The following is an 18843-nucleotide window of genomic DNA, read 5'->3' as shown; positions in this document are numbered from 1 at the left end:
CAACATCACCTGGGAGTCCCTGTTCTGAGCTTTTGAATCACCTACATCTGATTGAAGTGTGAACTGAACTTGTATATATTGTTTTAGTGTAAATATTGGTTTAGATTAGATTAGATAATTCTCAGCGATACTCTGAGCGAAGTAGACAAGGGGTGGATTGTGCTAGTTTGAAGCAAGCTGGAATGTTTTGGTAAAAGAACTAGATAACGGGCAGTGAAATGAAAAACAATTGTGTCTACTTCTCTCACAGTCACGCTGAGAACTCTGGGAAGAAGAAAAAAACATTCTCCATTTTGTCTCTCACTCTTGCTTTTGCCTTAGACCTGGTCACATCTCATTAACCCTGCTCCTACTAACCTTGCTCCCTAACCTCTTGGCTGCACCTCTATTCTTCCTGAGAACTGGGGTAAGGTTGAGAGGGGCCGGGGGGAGGTGTTGGGGTGGTTTGAGAGCTCCTCCTGGGGACTCAGGTTTCTGGGAGGGGAGTTGTGCTTTTTGTATTGTTTATCCATTGTATATTTCTGTATATAATTGTATATAACTGTATATATTGTAAATAGCTGCTTGTAAATTCTGCTAGCTGTAAATAAATTGCTTCATCTATATTCCCAGGGTCCGTCTGAGTTAGCTGGGGCAAATTCAAAAGTGTGGGGGGGCGGGGTAACCCCCAAACCATCACAGATGGTGATACAGAAATTCTCTCTGTGTTGTAAATATTACCTCTGGGTTTTGTCAGCTTCTAGATTGATTTCCTGATGTCTTGCTTCTAATTCTGCAAACAGACATCTGAAATTGAATCATATCTCAGTGGCTTTCCTCTTGATGTGCAGGAAACATTCATAACATTCATGTTTTAAGCTGAATGGTGTGCTTTGGTTGTGCCGTGCCTTGGGAAAGCTAGACTGCTTCACCCTGTTTCAGAGAAGGCTCCTGACCATAAATGTGGTTGTTGCTCCCTGACTGAAGCTCAAAGCAAGGTAGAGAAAGGGCCTTTTTCTTCTGCTGGCCGTTTTGTTGGAGATTGCTCCGTGATTTGTCTGTGGGATTGGCAGCACTCATTCTGCCAAAGAACGTAGCAAGCAGAAAGACCAAATGAGCCTGAAATGGACTCAGGAGTTGTTGCTGTCACAGCTGGTGGACAGAACAAAGGAGATTAATTTGGGGCAGGTGAAACTGATGGGTTTTTTACAAAAGCATGTGGGTTTTCACAGGGGAACTTGAATTTCTGGAAAATCTTGTGAGGGTGGTAGGTCTCTAAAGGTCAAAAGGGCATGTCTTGCCTTTTAATTTGCGTGGCAAAAGGGCTGCACCTGGAGTTAGTGTGGGGTTGCATCAGGTAGTCCCATGCTCGTTTGTTTTCTGACAAACTAATGATTTTGGTGTACATGTAGCTGAAAAAAAGAAGTGCAATGGGTGACATTCCTGCTGTTTGGCAGTAAGTAGCAGGCTCAGCACTGCTGGAATCGATGGCATTTTCATTCGTGTGTGCCAGCGTGAAACGTGTCTCTGTTCATACCATGCTGAGTTAGAAACAAAACTGTGAAGGGAAAAGAATGTGTGCAACAGACCAGCTGTGCAGGGGAGTGTTTCTGCTGTAATTGTTCACAGTGGAAAGTAAATATCTTAGTGGCACCCTGGGGTATCCAGTGGTCTCCTGGGGTGCACTAAAAAACAAGTGTGGCCAGCAGGTTGAGGGAGGTTCTCCTCCCCCTCTGCTCTAATGAGGCCACATGTGGACACCTGTGTCCAATTCTGGACTCCTCAATTCAATAGAGACAAGGAACTAGAGGAGACAGTCTAACAGATTCTACAGAGGTGCTGAGGGGACTGGAGCATCCCTCCTCAAAGGCTGAGACACATGGTTCTTTTTAGCCTGGAGACAAGAAGATCAAGAAGGGATTTTATCAATGCCTGCCAATAGCTAAAGGGTGAAGGTCGGAGGATGGGGCCTGACTCTTTTCAGTGGTGCCCAACAACAGGACAAGGGGCAACAGGCACAACCTGGAGCCCAGGAAGTTCCATCTGAACATAAAAACAGTATTCTCTCCTGTGAGGGTGGCAAAGCCCTGGGAGTGGGCTGCTCAGAGAAGTTGTGGAATCTCCTTCTTTGCAGAGCTTTCAAACCCACCTGGCCATGATCCTGCTTTAGCAAGGGGGGTGGACTAGATGATACACAAGGGTCCCTTCAATCTCCCACCATCCTGCAGTTCTGTGATTTCATATATTTACTGCCACAGAGCAGTCTTTAAAATCATGTATTACTAGTATCTCTGGAAAAACAAATGTTCCCTAATTGAGTAACTTTTTTTTTTTTAATCATTTGTATAAACTGCTACCATTATCTTGGCATTTGTGGATGGTTCAAAATCTGGTGCCTGGTGCCAGGATCCTTGGGCCATTTTTACAGATCTGTTGAGCATTCTTAACTTGGTAGAAGGGATGCTTGTGTTCAAGTGTAACCACTCAAAATCAGTGACCACTTTTGAAAACGTTTGGTTGCTATGTGCAGGGTAAAGCCTACAAGAGCTTCATCAGCAGAATTTCCCATGAGTTTGAAAACACAGGCCAGGGGGGTTTTGTATCATTGGATCAGCACCTGTTTGATATAATCTGACTCTTACACCAAGTCCTTGCTGGTGTAGCTGTGTGGCTCAGCTTCCAGGTCACAAACTGGGAATTCTTATTTTCATTTTAGCTCTGTTGGCTCATGTCTTGGTTCTAGTTTAAATTTCCCAGAGACTCAAAAATATAGCTAACAGAACCAATACAATTATGGGATGTCTTCCACTCTCCCCCCTCGGAAAGAAAGGAATTAGATCATAGAATCAACCAGGTTGGAAGAGACCTCCAAGATCATCCAGGCCAACCTATCACCCAGCCTTATCCAGTCAACTAGACCATAGCACTAAGTGCCCGATCCAGGCTTTTCTTGAACACCTCCAGGGACAGCGACTCCACCACCTCCCTGCGTAGCTCATTCCGATGCTAATCACTCTCTCTGTGACAAACTTCCTCCTAGCAGCCAGCCTATACCGCCCCCGGTACAACTTGAGACTGTGTCCTCTTGTTCAGTTGCTGTTTGCCTGGGAGAAGAGACCAACCCCCACCTGGCTACAGCCTCCACCCAAATAGTCTCACTTAGGTTTGGAAGTTAAAAAATACCCAACCCCACAACTTAACAATATATAGAAGGTATTTGAGGTAGGGGAATTACAAAGAGGTATAGGGAAGGAGAAACAAAATTATATATGTATATATATATAACCAGATTGATGGCAATGGGTTTGTCCACCTCGTGGAAGGATGGCCACATGGTAAAACAAAGAGCAGCAGCCAAAACGTAGTGGCAGATAGGGCAAGAGAAACAGAAAGTTACTCTGTTTTTATAGGGGGCTAGACATGAAGTGGGAGTGGGCTGGGGTGAACTCACCTGGGGTGAGTTCAAGATCCACCCCCCAGGAGGGTTAACCCTTTACAGCTCATTTTGGAACTTTTCTGTGTCTTTCAGCCTGTAGAATAGAGAAAGTTCTTGAGTTCTGAAAATACTTAGATCTTTAAATTTGTGCTAAGGTGCTGCATCCTTGTCAGCTCCTGGGAAAGCATGCCTAGAACTAGCTGCTGTGTTTGTAGGAGAGCTAGAGAAACACAGCCTGCAGATTCCACATCTGAGAACAACTGAAGGCATATCATGGGTTTGTTCTGTCTGCTCTTTCTGACCCTTCGAGGTTGTGCTCTGAGTGCTGCCTGCTCAGGTTTCTGCAGAAGCCCTCAATTAATCCATCTGTACTTCCTTCCCTTTTTGTTTTACTGCTCCACCCTTGGGATTAAAAAAAATCGCAAAGCAAACCCACACACCCCTGTACCACAGGAGTGTAAGTCCTAGCAAGCCTTGCCACACTCTTCATAAAAAGCTATTTCTTGATAATCAAGTGCCCTTGCCTTGTATGGCGTTAAGCAATTGTGACTGTTCCTGACATTCCCGATGTTGAGGAATAAACTGCTACCCTACTCATACTGTCTGCAGTGGGGTACTGGTATGTAAGGTGTGCTGGATTCTGCCACCTGCTCTTTCTCCACCACTTACACTACAGCTTCCCTTCCTCACTTGAAAAACTATTTCCAGAGTGGTTGTTTTACAAAGTTTTGCAGGGTATCAGAGTTACTTTGATGTCAGAGACTGTTCCCTTCTAAATAACTGCAGCCCACCACTGTGAGTCCACAACCAGCAGTAACAGAGTCACTGACGTTGGCCTGTAAGAGGCTTTACAATGATCTTTTTGTCTGCTTGCTGGACACCAGTGTGCCATGCATATCAGATACTACTACATCCAAAATCATGCCTGGTCATTCCTGATCTGTTCCTTTAAACCTCTAGTGAGGGAGAGCTAGGAGTATTTTTCTTCTTGGCTATTAAGACATTTCCCTCTGCCATCCAAATGAAAAAAATTCTCTTGGAAAGTAACTTTATTTCTGCTGATCCTCATCTAGGGGACAGAGGAAACAATAATTGCCACAAAAAGATGACGTCAGTTCAAATCATTCTTGGCAGTGTCAATTTTCTGGACTAAACATACCTCACCTGGTGTGTTTTTTCCTTGTGTAATTCTAACTTCTGTTTTTTTAACATCTAACTTCTGTTCCTGCTCAGGAACTCGCTTGGGATCTTATTTGTGCTGACTAGACCAGAATAGGACAGAGTAATTCCATCTCAGGATCTTGCTACTCCATCCAAAACTGGGATTTCCCTTTTCTTGCAGCCTCATTGTGTAACTGGCTGGGGTTAAACCTCTCGATTGTAATTGAAATTTTATTTATCTATGTACATATTTATTTATTTCTAATTGCTGCTGTAGCCAGTTCCATCCGGCTGTGGTTTTATCCTGAAGTGATTTCCTGGTTTTCGTACTCTGAACTGCCAGGAGCTAGTTTATACAATGTTAGTTGTCGGTTAAAGTAGCAATTTTGTTTGTTGCCAGGCTATTTAGGGACAAAATAGCCTCGGGAATTAGCAGTGCTGTTGTGTGGCTTCTTCTGTGGTTAAGGAACCAATACAGAAATCTTCACCGACAGAGAGATTTCTGGCAGCATAGGCGTGTTGTACCCTCCCACGCACCCTGGGGTGGTTGCCAGCCTCACAGCTCGCATCTTGTGTGTGCTCAGCTCAGCACAGTGGCTTTTGCCTTGCACTATGACCCCTCTTTGAAGTGCAAGAGGTCAGCCAGATGGGTGATAGGCTGATCCGGGTTGATCGTGGAGGAGGAGAGATGCTGGGGTTGTGTCCTGAAGCTAGAGGTACAGCCACCTCCTTTAATCCGATTACAGTTACAGCTCCCGTTGCCAGCCTAACATGACCCGGGCATCTTGAGCCGTATGTTTGGCAAGTTGCAGATCCACAGTAGGCAGTACTGAGCTGCTGGCACCTCCTCCATCTCCTCTGAGACATCAGTGGTTCCTAAAAAAAATTGCCAGGCATTACAGTCAGGTGTGCTACAGCTTAAGGTGGAGAGGCAGGTGGCATCTGACAACAGATTACACCGAAAAAAACCCCAACGCATGGCAACGTGCCGTGGGTTGTAACAAAAGGCAACATGTTATACAAAGGCAGGAGGTGTAGAGAACAAAAGAATGCGATATGAAAGGTTTTTAACTGTCAATAACAAAGGGAACTGAGACCAGCAGGCAATAATCACTGCTTTGGGGCAGTCTTGCTGTGGTGGGTGATCTTGTGGCTGGTGAGTGCCTTTTGTTGGAATGCTCTCTAGAAGGTCCAGTTCCTCCCGAGTGTGGAATGCTTTTGTCCTGCCTGTATGCCCTCCAGCCTGGGCTGCAACAGATACATGCAGAATACAAAACTCAGAGACAAACCCTAGCCGATACCAGTAATATCAAGTATCAAAACCACTAAGGATACAAAGATCTCCACCCTGGGTACCAGCAGTACCAGGCATGGTGTAATCTCCTGCCTTGGTGGACAGTACTTGAACAGCCTGTACTATGGTTTCTGTTGTGGTGGGAAGGGGAGGTGCAGAATATGTTGTTGTAGAGACAGATAACTTGTTGTTTGTGGATGTACAAATGTGTCCAGGCACATCTGTACCCAGCAGTAATTCTCACTCCCACACATGCAGTATCTGTTAGTCATGGAAAATAAAGCTGCAAACAAAACTAAAGACAATTTATCATAGAATGGTTTGGGTTGGAAGGGACCTTTAAGGGTCATCTAGTCCAACCACCCTGCAGTCAGCAGGGACATCTCCAGCTACATCAGGTTGCTCAAAGCCCTGTCCAATCTGACCTGGAACATTTCCAGGGACGGGGCTTCTGCCACCTCTCTGGGCACTCTGGGCCAGTGTTTCACCACCCTCATCGTTAAAAACCGTCTTTGTATGTAGTCTGAATATCTCCTCTTGTAATTCAAAACAATCACCCCTTGTCCCGTCACTGCGCTCTCTGGTAAAGAGGTCTTCATCGTCTTTCTTACGGCCCCTCTTTAAGTACTGAAGGGCCACAGTAAGGTCTTCCCTGGAGCATTCTCTTCTCCAGCCTGAACAACTTCAACTCTCTCAGCCTATCCTCACAGCGGAAGTCTCTCAGCCCGCTGATCATTATTGCGGTCCTGCTCAAACAGGTTCATGTCTCTCCTGTGCCGAGGACTCCAGGCTGGACTCAGCACTGCAGCCGGAGCAGAGGGACGGAATCCTCTCCATCGGCTGCCCACGCTGCTGGGGATGCAGTCCAGGGTACGGCCGGTCTTAAAAAACACAAGCCGAGGCCGGATGTTTTACGCTGCCCTGGAGACTGAGCTGCACAACACATTAAAGCTGATTCCAGATCAGAAATCTCGCTGTCACCGTGCGGTGCAGAGCGGGTGCGACACCTCTGCGTTGAAGAACGTAGAAGGGGCAGGCGAGCTCCGGTGCGAGCCTTTCCGAGCCGCAGCAGTGCCCTTGCGGGGGCGCTCGCCACTCGGGCGGCCGCCGCTGGGCTGCGCTGGCGGCAGTTTCCCTGGCAACGGGGCGGGGAGCGGCCGGGGCCCTCGGTGGCGCCCGTCGCTGTGCCCGCAGCCTATCCGGGTGCGCCTGGGCTTCCTCGGCGCCCGCCTGATCGCTGCGAGGCACTGAGCCGGGCAGCTACGCGGGGGCCTTCCGCGGCGCGGGCGGCCTGCGGGCGTTGCGAGTGCGTCTGAAAGCAGGCCGTGAGCGGGCCTCGGGCCCATGGCCCTGCCGGCCGTCCACAAGTGCCTCCAGGTGAGTGGGATCCGTGCCGGTGCCTTCCCCGCCGCGTCGCCTCCTCTCTAGCCGGCCACGGGGAAGGGTCTTCAGCCTTGGCGCGGCCTCGCGTGTCCTGGAGAGTGCGCTTGGGCACGCTCGGTCGTGGCTGGCTTTACCTCTGGGGGCAGAGCCCGTCCTGACGGCGGCCTGTGGTTGCTGGCCTGCCTTCTCTTGGTCGCTGAACAGCATCGGTTTTACTTGGTCGCTGAACAGCATCGGTTTTACTTGGTCGCTGAACAGCATCGGTTTTACTTGGTCGCTGAACAGCATCGGTTTTACTTGACCGCTGAACAGCATCGGTTTTACTTGGTCGCTGAACAGCATCGGTTTTACTTGGTCGCTGAACAGCATCGGTTTTACTTGGTCGCTGAACAGCATCGGTTTTACTTGGTCGCTGAACAGCATCGGTTTTACTTGGTCGCTGAACAGCATCGGTTTTACTTGACCGCTGAACAGCATCGGTTTTACTTGGTCGCTGAACAGCATCGGTTTTACTTGGTCGCTGAACAGCATCGGTTTTACTTGATGGCTGAACAGCATCGGTTTTACTTGGTCGCTGAACAGCATCGGTTTTACTTGGTCGCTGAACAGCATCGGTTTTACTTGGTCGCTGAACAGCATCGGTTTTACTTGATGGCTGAACAGCATCGGTTTTACTTGGTCGCTGAACAGCATCGGTTTTACTTGGTCGCTGAACAGCATCGGTTTTACTTGATGGCTGAACAGCTTCGGTTTTACTTGGTCGCTGAACAGCATCGGTTTTACTTGGTCGCTGAACAGCATCGGTTTTACTTGGTCGCTGAACAGCATCGGTTTTACTTGGTCGCTGAACAGCATCGGTTTTACTTGGTCGCTGAACAGCATCGGTTTTACTTGGTCGCTGAACAGCATGGGTTTTACTTGACCGCTGAACAGCATCGGTTTTACTTGGTCGCTGAACAGCATCGGTTTTACTTGGTCGCTGAACAGCATCGGTTTTACTTGATGGCTGAACAGCATCGGTTTTACTTGGTCGCTGAACAGCATCGGTTTTACTTGGTCGCTGAACAGCATCGGTTTTACTTGGTCGCTGAACAGCATCGGTTTTACTTGGTCGCTGAACAGCATGGGTTTTACTTGCTACCCTCAGAGCAATATCGGGAGCGACACTTAGGCATTTTGGGTGCTGAGTGTGATTGTATCCCGCTGGTTGAGGCTCATCAAGCATGCATGCAAGAAATAACGCTGTTGTGGCTGCAGCGTGGTCATTCAGGAGCTTAGCTTGCAGAGCTGATGTTTAGAGTTTAAATGTATCACCAAAAACTTGTAATTCACGTTTTGCCGCATCATCAACTAATGATGAAGTTACGTTAGAAGCCTTTAATATATACGTTAAAGAAGCTGTGTGTTAGCCAGTTGTTCTTAAAGTATTGAAAACCGATTGTCTATGTTTCCTGCCTTGTTTCTTTATGTAGTTACATAAATGCAGTGGAACTTTTAAGCAGGAATGTTAATCTGAAGTATTATCAGCTTAATTAGTACTTGACCCAAATGTGTTACTTGAAGGTTTTTTCTGTGATTTTTTTCCATTCTCTTCCTTCTCAGCTCAGTGATGAAAATGAACAATTAGCCAAGAAGTTGAAAAAGCTCCACATAAAAAATAAGGAGTTAGAAAAGACTTTGGGGCACGTCCAAGAAAAGGTGCATCTGCAGCAGTTCATGCATGACTATGTCACAAGCAGAGAGTAAGAATCCTTGAATGTTTCTTTTTGTGTCAGGGTATTTCAGGGCTTTTACCTTGATAATCTTCAGATGAACAAGGCCTTACTGGTTATTTACATTTGAGGGGCCATCTGTGAACCAAATGTGGGGATAGAGAATGTTGCAGAGCAAAGGATGGCAGAGGCAACTTGCATAGAATTAATTGTGATATCAGTAAGTAATGTCTCTGCTTAGCCACTGTGCTCTTTCTGTCTAATTGCAACAAGTTTTAGACTACTTTTCCACCAAACAGTAGTAAAATACTCGAATTATATCCGTGCTGTTTAAAAGGTTCAGAAACTGTGGCCTTAGGACCTGAGAAGCCGAAGTGGCAGTGTTTTGGCGAGTATCCTGCCAGGATTTACGTGTCTGCTTGCAAAAATGGTCAGGTTTAAGTTTTGCTGTTTATGATCTTGCATGGAAGCCCCTACTGTAAAATCACACTGAAAAGTAACGTAGCTTTTCCCAGCTGCTTTTTTGATCCAATGAACATTGTAAAATCTAATTTTTATTAAGCTGTTGTGTTTGTTTCAATTAAGTGTTCAAGTTCAAACAGAACCCCCTTTGTGGCATAAGGGTGGATACAGCAAGGATCTTGTTCTAGAGGGTGATGGTGTCAGGTGAGTTCTTGGAACCTGCTTTTGCATAGAATTAAACATTCTTCTCTGTAGGGCAGAATGTATTTGTCATGGTCAAGCAAGTTGATTTGTTTTAAAAATAACCTGCTTTTAGCCTTTGAAACAATGGAAAATAATTTTATTTGCAATTTCAATATAAATAGTAAATTTGAGATTGAACCTGAAAAGTGGGACTAAACAAAGAATGTCCTGTGGTGACTTGACAGTGCTGGGTTTAAGGCTGGATTTGGTCTTGAAGTTGTTTGCCAACCACAGTGATTCTGTAGCAAAATGGGTTTCTGTCTCAGTCTTTCATTGAGAAGAATTGAATGAGCCATGGAAGCTCTTTTGTGTGTGTGTGTATATGATCCTTTTTTGGTAGATTTTAAACCTCGGGTTGTGCAATTTAATTTTCTAATGGGTAGGAGCTTTCTTAGCTGGTGTTTTGTAGCTCCATTTTAGCTGTGTGTAACATTTATAGGCCGATACTGTTTTCAAAATGAACCAGGCAGCTGATTCTGCCTTTCAGTCTGAATTGATTTGCAGAAGTGAGCCACTGCTTAGTGGCAGACTAGAGATAACTAACTGCTCTTTTGATGCGAAAGATACAGTTTTGGTGTAAGAAAGAAAACATATTGAAACATTTTAACAGCTAAGCATGCTACAGAAAATGTTGATCCGTCCCTCTGTGACTTGATTTTCTAAAGAAATAGGCTGCTTCATTCTTTCAGGAACTACTTTTTGGACACCTGCAGAAGTGGGCTGTGGATCTTAAAGATAGGGACAATTCCTACTACTTTCAGTTTAAGCACCTTGTTTATGCTGTTTCCTGTCAGTGCCTGTAGAAGGCCTTGGCTGGTTGGTTTGGTTTGTTTTCTTCTTTCAATGTCTTTGCAGTATACCAGACTCTTTGCAAACACCACGTGAAGTCTGGGTGTTTATCTCTGATCTGAATTTGAGTACCTTATTAGATGCTTTTGTGGAAGCTGTGTGAGTTACTCTCTGAATTTAGTGCTGGCCCTGCTTTGTATGAGGTAGCACATAGAGACCCTGACAGCTTCGGTTTTACTAGCATCTATTTGTATGTTAGTTTACAAAGCTCTTTTGTACTGAAGTGTTGCTCTTCCTGCTTGTGGTGCACGATCATGACTTAGTGTGAATGCCAGCTCTTGAATTCCTAAGGAAACAGGGAAAATGCCTGTTCATGTTCATCAGTTATATATGGACCTGTTGCATGCAGACTGAATGCAGGAAGGAAATAGGTGTAGCATAACTTGATACAATATGATGTCAAAGGAAAAAACAATACCCTAAATCTGTTCATTTTACATTGATTTTACCCACTTGTGCTCAGTTTCTCACAGGCTTCATTCATTTACACCCAAATGCAGAAGCAGTGAAATGTTTTGTACCACACGGAGCTGAGGATGCTGCCTCATGAGTCCTTCTTGTGGTTTCTTGATTGGCCAGAAACTAATTTCTTGCCACCAAATTGTTTTGTATCCTCCAGGAGTGGCCTTTTGCTGTTCCTGTTGTGCTAAGCGGATGAGGATTGAGACATCTGTGATGTATGCTGATGTGTACATCTTCTACCAACAAGTTGTTTGTACTGAGGTTTACTCAGTGTGGCCAGGTGGACGGGTAAAAAAATCCAAGGTCCTCAGTCTGGCTGAGTGAGAGGCATTTTACCATTGATACAAACCATTCTTAACCCTGCTGCTGTTTCTGGTGTTTCCTCTTTGTGTGTTGCTCATCACACTTCATGCACACCCATCTTAGCAATTTCTGTTAACAAGTCTCTACTGCATAGCTACAGTCTGGGTGATCTCTGTGGAGCACCTGCAATACTTTGATCATAAGGGATGCATGTTTTGTTGGTGTTGGTATTTTATTGCAATTTATGTATTTCTTCTGTTTTTAGACTACTTGAGATGTATAATGAGCTCCAGAAACGTTACATGAAAGAAATCAAAACAAACCAGGAGCAAAGAGAAGCGATTAAAAGTCTCACTGTAAGTAGAATTTGTAGGAGGTAGTACCAAATAGCCAAACAGGAGCTTTCACCTAGACTGAAAAATAGTTCTTATGTTTGCAAAATGAGGCAATGGTTTTCTTTCCCAGGAGGTAATAGAGTAGTGTTTAGTTCCTGTGGAGGGTGAACTGTCACTGGTATCTCTGTAGTTGAAAACTGTCTCCCCCTTCCTTGGTTCCCCTGCCTACCCCTCTTTCCAGCTGTCTTCTGACCTCTCTTTTGCACCAGCCTGGATATTTTTGTTTCGTGAATTGATTGGTTTCAGAAACTCAGAGATAAGATAAGCATATAAAGGCAAACAGCAGCTCTGTGGAAAAGGACCTGGGAGTGCTGGTGTACAGCTATGACACCATGATTGAGCAGTGTGCCCTTGTGGCCAAGAAACCCAATTGTGTCCTGGGGTGCATTGAAGAGAGCATGGCCAGCAGATTGACAAAGGTTCTCCTCCCCTTCTACTCTGCCCTAGTGTGGCCAGTTCTGGACTGCCCAGTTCGAGAGAGAGAGAGGGAGCTACCAAAGAGTACAGCATGAAGATGATGAAGGGTCTGGAGAATCTCTGTGATGAGAAGAGGGCTGTTTTAGGGACACTTGGCATGTTTAGCCTGGAGAAGAGCAGACTGAGAGGGGATCTTCTCAGTTCTGATCAATATCTAAAGGGTGGGTGTCAGAAGGCTGGGGTCAGACTCTTTTCTGTGGTGCCCAGCAATAGGACAGGGAGCAACAGGCACAGACTGGAACCCAATAGGAGAAACTTTCCTGTGAGGTGCAGCCTGCTTAGAGTGACTGCTATAGCATGGGGCTTGGACCAGCTGATTCCCACAGGTCCCTTCCAATCCCCATCCTTCTGTGATATGTTTCCATTGTATCCAGTTGAATTTTTTTGTTCTGTGCATTTTAAAAAATGTTTAGTTTCCTGACAGATTAAAATTAAGGAGCTAGAGCATAACCTGCAAGAGCAAAGACAAAGAATTGAGCAACTGGAACGTAAAAAGATTACTTGGAAAAGTAGTGCTGCTTCTGGGAAAAGAGGCCGAGCTCCAGAGGGAGGAGAAACCTCTTACAGGGACATTGCTATCAAGAAGGAACCCTGTTGCAGTGAATATTTAGGTAATTCTGATGTTCCTTCCAGTGTGCCCCTGGGGGATGCATTTATTTTCTGATCCAGAGGCACTTCAGGTTATTCCTTCTACTGCAACCAGCAGTGTCTAAAATGTTTGTAACTTTTGAAAACCTGCCATGTAAAAGTGACATTTGGAGATCGGTGTTCACCTCTGGGTCCAGCCCTGTGTTGGTTAGTGAGAAAAATAAGGACTTACTGCTTTTACTTATATTTTTCTGCAGCTACCACTCTCTATGATTCTGTATGTTGCTGTAATCCTGGCTGGGAGTGCATGGCTGTGTTTAGTGCTACACATCAGTTAATTCTAGTAAGCTGGATCAATGCAGATCTCTTAGTGATGGTGTTTGCTGCTTGACACTTTGATTTTCAGACACAGATAAACAAAAGTACCTGCTTTTAGCCTGAAAATATGGGACAGACCTAGAGAATGCTGGTCACATAAATCCACAAATTAAGGTGCAGTCTCATTCCACTTCAAAGCATAACAAAAAGGTTGAAGAGATCATGTAATGTAGACCTGATTTTGAGGAAATGTGCTGTCAACAAGGGGTGTCTCTCTCTGGTTCAGAAGAGGCTAAGCAAAGCACTTGAAAGTAAAATTATCTACATCCTAAGCATCTGGCAGATTCAGAGTATCCATCCTGACAGATCCTGTTATTTTTCATAGTAGCTGGGTGAGTGCTGGGCTGAGTCTTAAGAATAACATAAAGAAAGCACTCTAAAATGCTGAGCTGTAATTTTCTAATATCACAAAATGTAGACAGCTGTAATATGATTCATATGAGGGGGAGGTTGACTGCAATGGTTGAAGTCTCTTTTATTTGCATCTAGAGCTGTTGTTGAAGGAGATTAAAAAGCTGAAGAAGGAAAATGAAAAGCTGTCTACAGAAAGGAGAGCACTGAAGAAGGAATTGGCTGGATTAGACAAGGTAATTTATTTTAGGACAAGATTAAGAATAGATGAATTTTGGAAAACAAGCTTTTCCACCTGCACTGAAACTTAGCTTTGGGCTGAACATGTGCTGTTATCAAGCAAAATAGATCAAAAAAATCAATTTCTAGCATTCTGAGAAAGAAATGGAGGGGAATGACTCCTTGGAAAATCAGTGTCCTGCAGTATTGCTTGGCTAAGGAAGAGGAATGAGGCAATTTTAGTTCTTTTTCTGTTGTTGCTTCAAACAACTCTGCATTTTCTTGCTGATTTTTTTTTTAGTGTTTGGGCAATTTGGTTTGCTTCGTGAGAGATGAAGTGGCTTAGGTTGCTGTGACATTAACATTGTAACTGCTGCTAACAGTCTTAGTTCCTTCCAATAGACATTTGCAGAGATAATATTTTTTTTCCCTAATGATCAATTCTATTGCTTCATGAAGTCAGTGAGAGGAAAGCTATTTTCTCTTGAACTTAAACATATCAAGGTGATGCCTCTGACAGAGTTCTTAAGCAGCAGCATTTACTAATGTCTAAAGGATAGGTGTCGAGAGGATGGGGCCAGACTCTTCAGTGCTGCCCAGTGACATGACAAGGGGCAACAGGCACAAACAGGCACCAAGAGGTCCCATCCAAAGAGGAGGAAAAACTTCTTTCCTGTCAGGGTGACAGAGCCCTGGAGCAGGCTGCCCAGAAAGGTTGTGGATTGCCCTTCCCTGAAGAGATTGCAAACCTGCCTGGACATTGTGATGCTGAGCAACCTGCTGCGGGTGGCTGTTCTGTAGCAGGAGAGCTAAACGATCCTCAGAGGTCCATTCCAATGCCTGACATTCTGTCATTCTGTGATTCTAAGCTTAGGGAGGGCAGAGAGGGACTTCAGAGCTTTCATGATGAACTTGTAGGTGCATAAAATGAAGAAGAGATCTTTATTCATCTGCAGAGGACTTGGGTTAATACACTGACCTGAGACTTTATTTAGCAACAAACTTTTTCCTTACTCTTTAGGGCTCACGTTGATTATTTTTTTGTTTCCTTTTTTGAGACTCATTTTTCTTGTCTTGCCATGCATTCTCAGAAGCTAAATAATACCATGCTAGCTTTCATTACAGAGGTAACAGTGAAAAAGTGAAATGTGATGATAGTTCATGAGGTATGGAAGTTACAGAACATTGAGTCAGGGTGAGTTACAGTCAGAGAATTGATTTGGTTGGAACAGACCTCAGGAGTCTATTAGTAAAAGTGTGTCCAGCAGGTCTAGGGAGGTTCTCCTTCCCTTCTACTCTGCCCTGGTAAAACCATATCTGGAATACTAGATCCAGTTTTGGGATTCCCAATTCAACAAAGCTGGGGATCTGCTGTGAAGGGTCCAGTGAAGAGCTATGAAGATGTTGAGGGGAATATCTCTCAAGAAAAACTGAGATAAGTGGGGATGTTTAGTCTGGAGAAACAGACTAAGAGGGGATCTTAACACCCACCCTGTAGTCATCTATAGACATGATTCAGAGGAAGGGACCAGGCTCTTTTCAGTGACACTTGGTAACAGGACAAGGAATAATGGATATATGCTAGAGCACAGAAAGCTCCACCTCAGCCTGAGGAGAAACTTCTTTCCTGTGAGGGTAAGAGAGCACTAGAACAGGCTGCCCAGTGAGGTTGTGGAGTCTCCTTCTCTGGAGACTTTCAAAGCCAACCTGGATGTGTCCTGTGCAGCCTGCCCTAGGTGATCTGCTTTGACAGTGGGGTTGGATCCAGTGAGGTCCCTTCCAACCCCTGATACTCTGTGGTTCTATGATCAGGCCCAGAGTTCTCAGTTCTTACCTATGGTTTCAGTTGATTGCTGTCTTGATTGTAGCTGTGTTTGCATAACAACCATACATGAATAAAAATAATACAAAGGGGCTTTGAACCTGGGAACAATTGAACAACTGACATGTTGAAAGAGAATATCTGTGAAAGAGACATTAAGGGGAGTACTTTTGGGTTCTTCTAGGATTTTTTTGAAGAGATAGAAGACTTAAAGCATGCTGTGCAGGAATCTCTGAAACTGAACTATCAGTATGAAAAGTGCCTGAAACAAATCACTGCAATGTATGGGCTGCCTTTTACAGCACATCTCTAGCTGCTGAGTAATTCAATGGCAAGTAGGTTTTCCACATCTTTTAATACTTAGTGCAACACTTAAACCTACCCTGGCTTATGTGGAGCCACATGTTGGTAGTATTATGGATGCAAAAATCTGCTCTCAGTATGACAAGCTGCTCTGATGTGGTTTTGTACTTTGTGCCTTTTGAGGTTTGCTTCTGTGGTTTTAAAATAAACTGTGGCCTGTGCAACTTTGACTAAGTTTCCAACCCTCTCTCTTTCACACTTGTAAAACACACTGACTGCAGAAGTGGTTGTGGGTGTTTATGGGGACATGATAGAATTTTTGTGCTTTTGATTTGGAGAGCTTCCCAATTTATCCATTTGTGTAAACCATATCATCAAGGTGGAGGTGCAGAGTTGACAGCCTTCATTGGTTTCAGCCCTAAGGACCTGCCAGTGCAGGCAAAAATAATTCTATCATGAAAACATTACAAAAGGACTTCTTAAAAGAAAGAAAACCTCTAAATCCCTGCGTGGAGGTTTTTACTAAATCATAACAGTAGGTTGAAATTTGTGGATGGATGAAGGATTTAAGGATTTAGAATTGGGAAGACTCTTACAAGGAGAAGTCAGAGCTGTTTGTATCAAAACAATTTTGTTTGATTTGAAGAGTTCTGGTGTTTGAAATGCTGAAAGGAAAGTGGAGCGTAGAGTCACAGTGCACAGGTAGAAATGTCACTTTGCTTCTCAGCTTGGAATGATGAGAAGAAGAACCCAAAACATTCCATGAAGATAACAAATACAGCAAAAATACTGATCTCACCTTTACAGTGAGCTTTTAAAACTTAAACCACTTGAGCATCAGGCCACTCTCATCTGTTTAGAACAGGAAACAGCGAGAAATGTGCCAGTCTTTTCTTACAGCTCTTACTCTGGTCTCACAGTCAGCTGTGCAAGGAGCAGCAGCAACGCGTTGCACAGCAACCACCACAGCTCCACCTGGCAGCCTGTGTGCAGCCTGGCAGCAGCAGTTTTGATCTTGCCATCACGTGTGAGGGGATGTGGGTTGTCTGTGAGGCTCAGCTGCCTGCTGCATGTGCTTGCTTTTCCTGCTGCGCACAGAAGCGGGCAGCTAAAGCCCTCAATTCACCTGGAACAGGAGCAGCTGTGGGCTGGCAGGCAGCCAAGCGAGGCGGGCAGGAGTTTCTCTCAGCCAGTGGTAGGAGATGGCATCACTGAGCCAGAGGTGGGGGTGGGGCTGTTGTTATTTGTTTATTTTTCCTTTTTTTCTTTCTTTGCTATAAGGAAAGCTGGAAATGCCAGGCACAGATGGGGAGACCTCTGGCAGCTTCCACAGCTGCAGCACAGCTGCCAACATAGCAGATATGCCAGGATGAGGTCAGCTGGCTCCATGCTTTTGACTGTGGCAGCTGCCACTTGTCATTTCTGAAAACAGCAGCCTTGCCTTGAAGAGCTTTTCCTTTCCTCCTGATTTCAGGTTTTGCTTTGTGGTTTGTTTGGTTTTAGTTTTATTTATTTCATGGAATCATAGAATAGAACCATAGAATCAACCAGGTTGGAAGAGACCTCTAAGATCATCCACTCCAACCTATCCCCCAGCCCTATCCAGTCAACTAGACCATGGCACTAAGTGCCTCATCCAGTCTTGAACACCTCCAGGGACGGTGACTCCACCACCTCCCTGGACAGCCCATTCCAATGAGTTGTCATTTCTGAAAACAGCAGGTTTGCCTTGAAGAGGTTTTCCTTTTCTCCTCATTTCAGGTTTTGCTTTGTGGCTTGTTTGGTTTTAGTTTTGTTTATTTCATGGAATCAGTTTACTTCTGAAGATTTTTCTGTTTGTTTTTTTCACTGAGCTGCAGCATTTTTTTAGAATTCAAATTTATGGTTTGGTTTTTTTTTTTTTCCTTTTCCTTACAGCTCTGTAGCTGTTTGGGCAGCCTCTGAAGAAATGTGATGTGTGGAAAATAACACAATGAAAAGCTTTTAGAGCATCCATAGTTACTGCTATCAAAACAGCAGGTTTTCTTTGCTTTAAGCTTTGTGTAGGTTGTGAGTAAGAAGGGCTTTTTTTTCTTTCAATAGTATTTTTTTGGACATGCCTAATGCAATTGGAACAACTTTCATGCATTTTCTGATCAAATTAATACTACTTCTGTTGGAAAAGACTACCTGGGACTACCAAACTCTTCTTCCAGGCTGGGGTTGGATTAGATGATCTTTCCAGGTCCTTTCCCACCCCTAACATGCTGTGATTCTGGGGTAGGTATGGCTCATGCAGGATGAGGCCATATGAATTTGTGTGCTTAATGAAGAATTTCCCTGTTGTTTGTGCTTGTTGCTGTGCCTGTTGAGCAGACATTTCTGCTTTCATCTTTGCTTTGTGAGATGTAGAAACACAGTCTTGTTGATTCTTACTACTGGTTTAAGTGCAGATTATTTTTTTTCCTTGTGTGTAGCTCCTCTGTGTTGTGACCTTGTGACATCTGCCCAGTGGCTTTCTGCTGCTAACCCAAGTTTCTGTAGAGCTGGGTTGCTTGTGTCTTCGAGAAAGGTAACAAAATCATTGACACATGCAATTAAATATTAGTCATTAGTTAAATAATGCACATTAGAGAAGTTACATGGTGCAGATTGAGGGGTCTTTGTCTTCAGTGAGTACTTTGTAGTGGTGGCATGGGAGGATGGTGTTTGGGAATGAGTGGCTGTTACCCAATAGAGGTTTTGGTTGGAGACATGAGATAATAATCACATTTCAGTTTTGATTTCCTTGAGGCATCAATCAGATGGGCTAAAGCATGTAGCAGCAAAGCAGTTTTCATTTTTCTCTGTGTCCTGCATGTAACCAAAACCAGGCAGATAAAAAAACCCAACTAATTCTGTGGGATTTTGTCATTTTCTCCTAGTGTTCCTAATTTTTAAGGTCTGAAAGTAACATCTTTCCTTAGAGTTGTCCTGAAGTCCCTCTTGTCATGGCCACACCACACTGCTTACCTTTACAAAGTGAGTCTTCCAGGCAGGCAGGGCTC

General features: G+C 44.5%; 2 protein-coding genes across 9 annotated transcripts in view; both read left to right on the top strand.

The window, feature by feature from the left end:
- Positions 1-18843, top strand: part of MPPE1 (metallophosphoesterase 1) — a 42741-nt gene that overhangs the window by 11650 nt on the left and 12248 nt on the right. The gene's annotated exons all lie outside the window — the stretch shown is intronic.
- On the top strand, positions 7087-18364 carry LOC135178880 (centrosomal protein of 290 kDa-like). 4 transcript variants are annotated; one of them, XR_010303772.1, is made up of 9 exons: positions 7087-7247; positions 8856-8995; positions 9551-9631; positions 11550-11640; positions 12581-12767; positions 13612-13709; positions 15699-15849; positions 17099-17191; positions 18274-18338. XR_010303772.1 is itself a non-coding variant. In XM_064150246.1 (8 exons), the coding sequence occupies exons 1-7, from the start codon at positions 7215-7217 to the stop codon at positions 15825-15827; spliced, it is 759 nt and encodes a 252-aa protein (XP_064006316.1). In that variant the 5' UTR covers positions 7087-7214; the 3' UTR covers positions 15828-15849; positions 18274-18364. The 4 variants fall into 4 exon arrangements, 3 of the variants coding, with proteins under 3 accessions (XP_064006316.1, XP_064006315.1, XP_064006317.1); XM_064150246.1 differs by lacking the exon at positions 17099-17191 and having other exon boundaries at positions 18274-18364; XM_064150245.1 differs by lacking the exons at positions 17099-17191; positions 18274-18338 and having other exon boundaries at positions 7089-7247; positions 15699-16047.

This window comes from Pogoniulus pusillus, chromosome 10, assembly GCF_015220805.1.
Source record: "Pogoniulus pusillus isolate bPogPus1 chromosome 10, bPogPus1.pri, whole genome shotgun sequence".
Lineage (NCBI taxonomy): Eukaryota > Metazoa > Chordata > Aves > Piciformes > Lybiidae > Pogoniulus > Pogoniulus pusillus.
Note: the sequence above shows the minus strand (reverse complement) of the source record. Positions and strands in the feature narration are given on the sequence as shown.

Excerpts from the sequence above, each read along its gene's own strand:
- LOC135178880 (XM_064150246.1), top strand. The coding sequence starts at position 7,215 with ATGGCCCTGCCGGCCGTCCACAAGTGCCTCCAG. Across the intron at positions 9,632-11,549 it reads CTAGAGGGTGATGGTGTCAG|ACTACTTGAGATGTATAATG; the intron begins GTGAGTTCTTGG and ends TTCTGTTTTTAG. Across the intron at positions 12,768-13,611 it reads CTGTTGCAGTGAATATTTAG|AGCTGTTGTTGAAGGAGATT; the intron begins GTAATTCTGATG and ends ATTTGCATCTAG.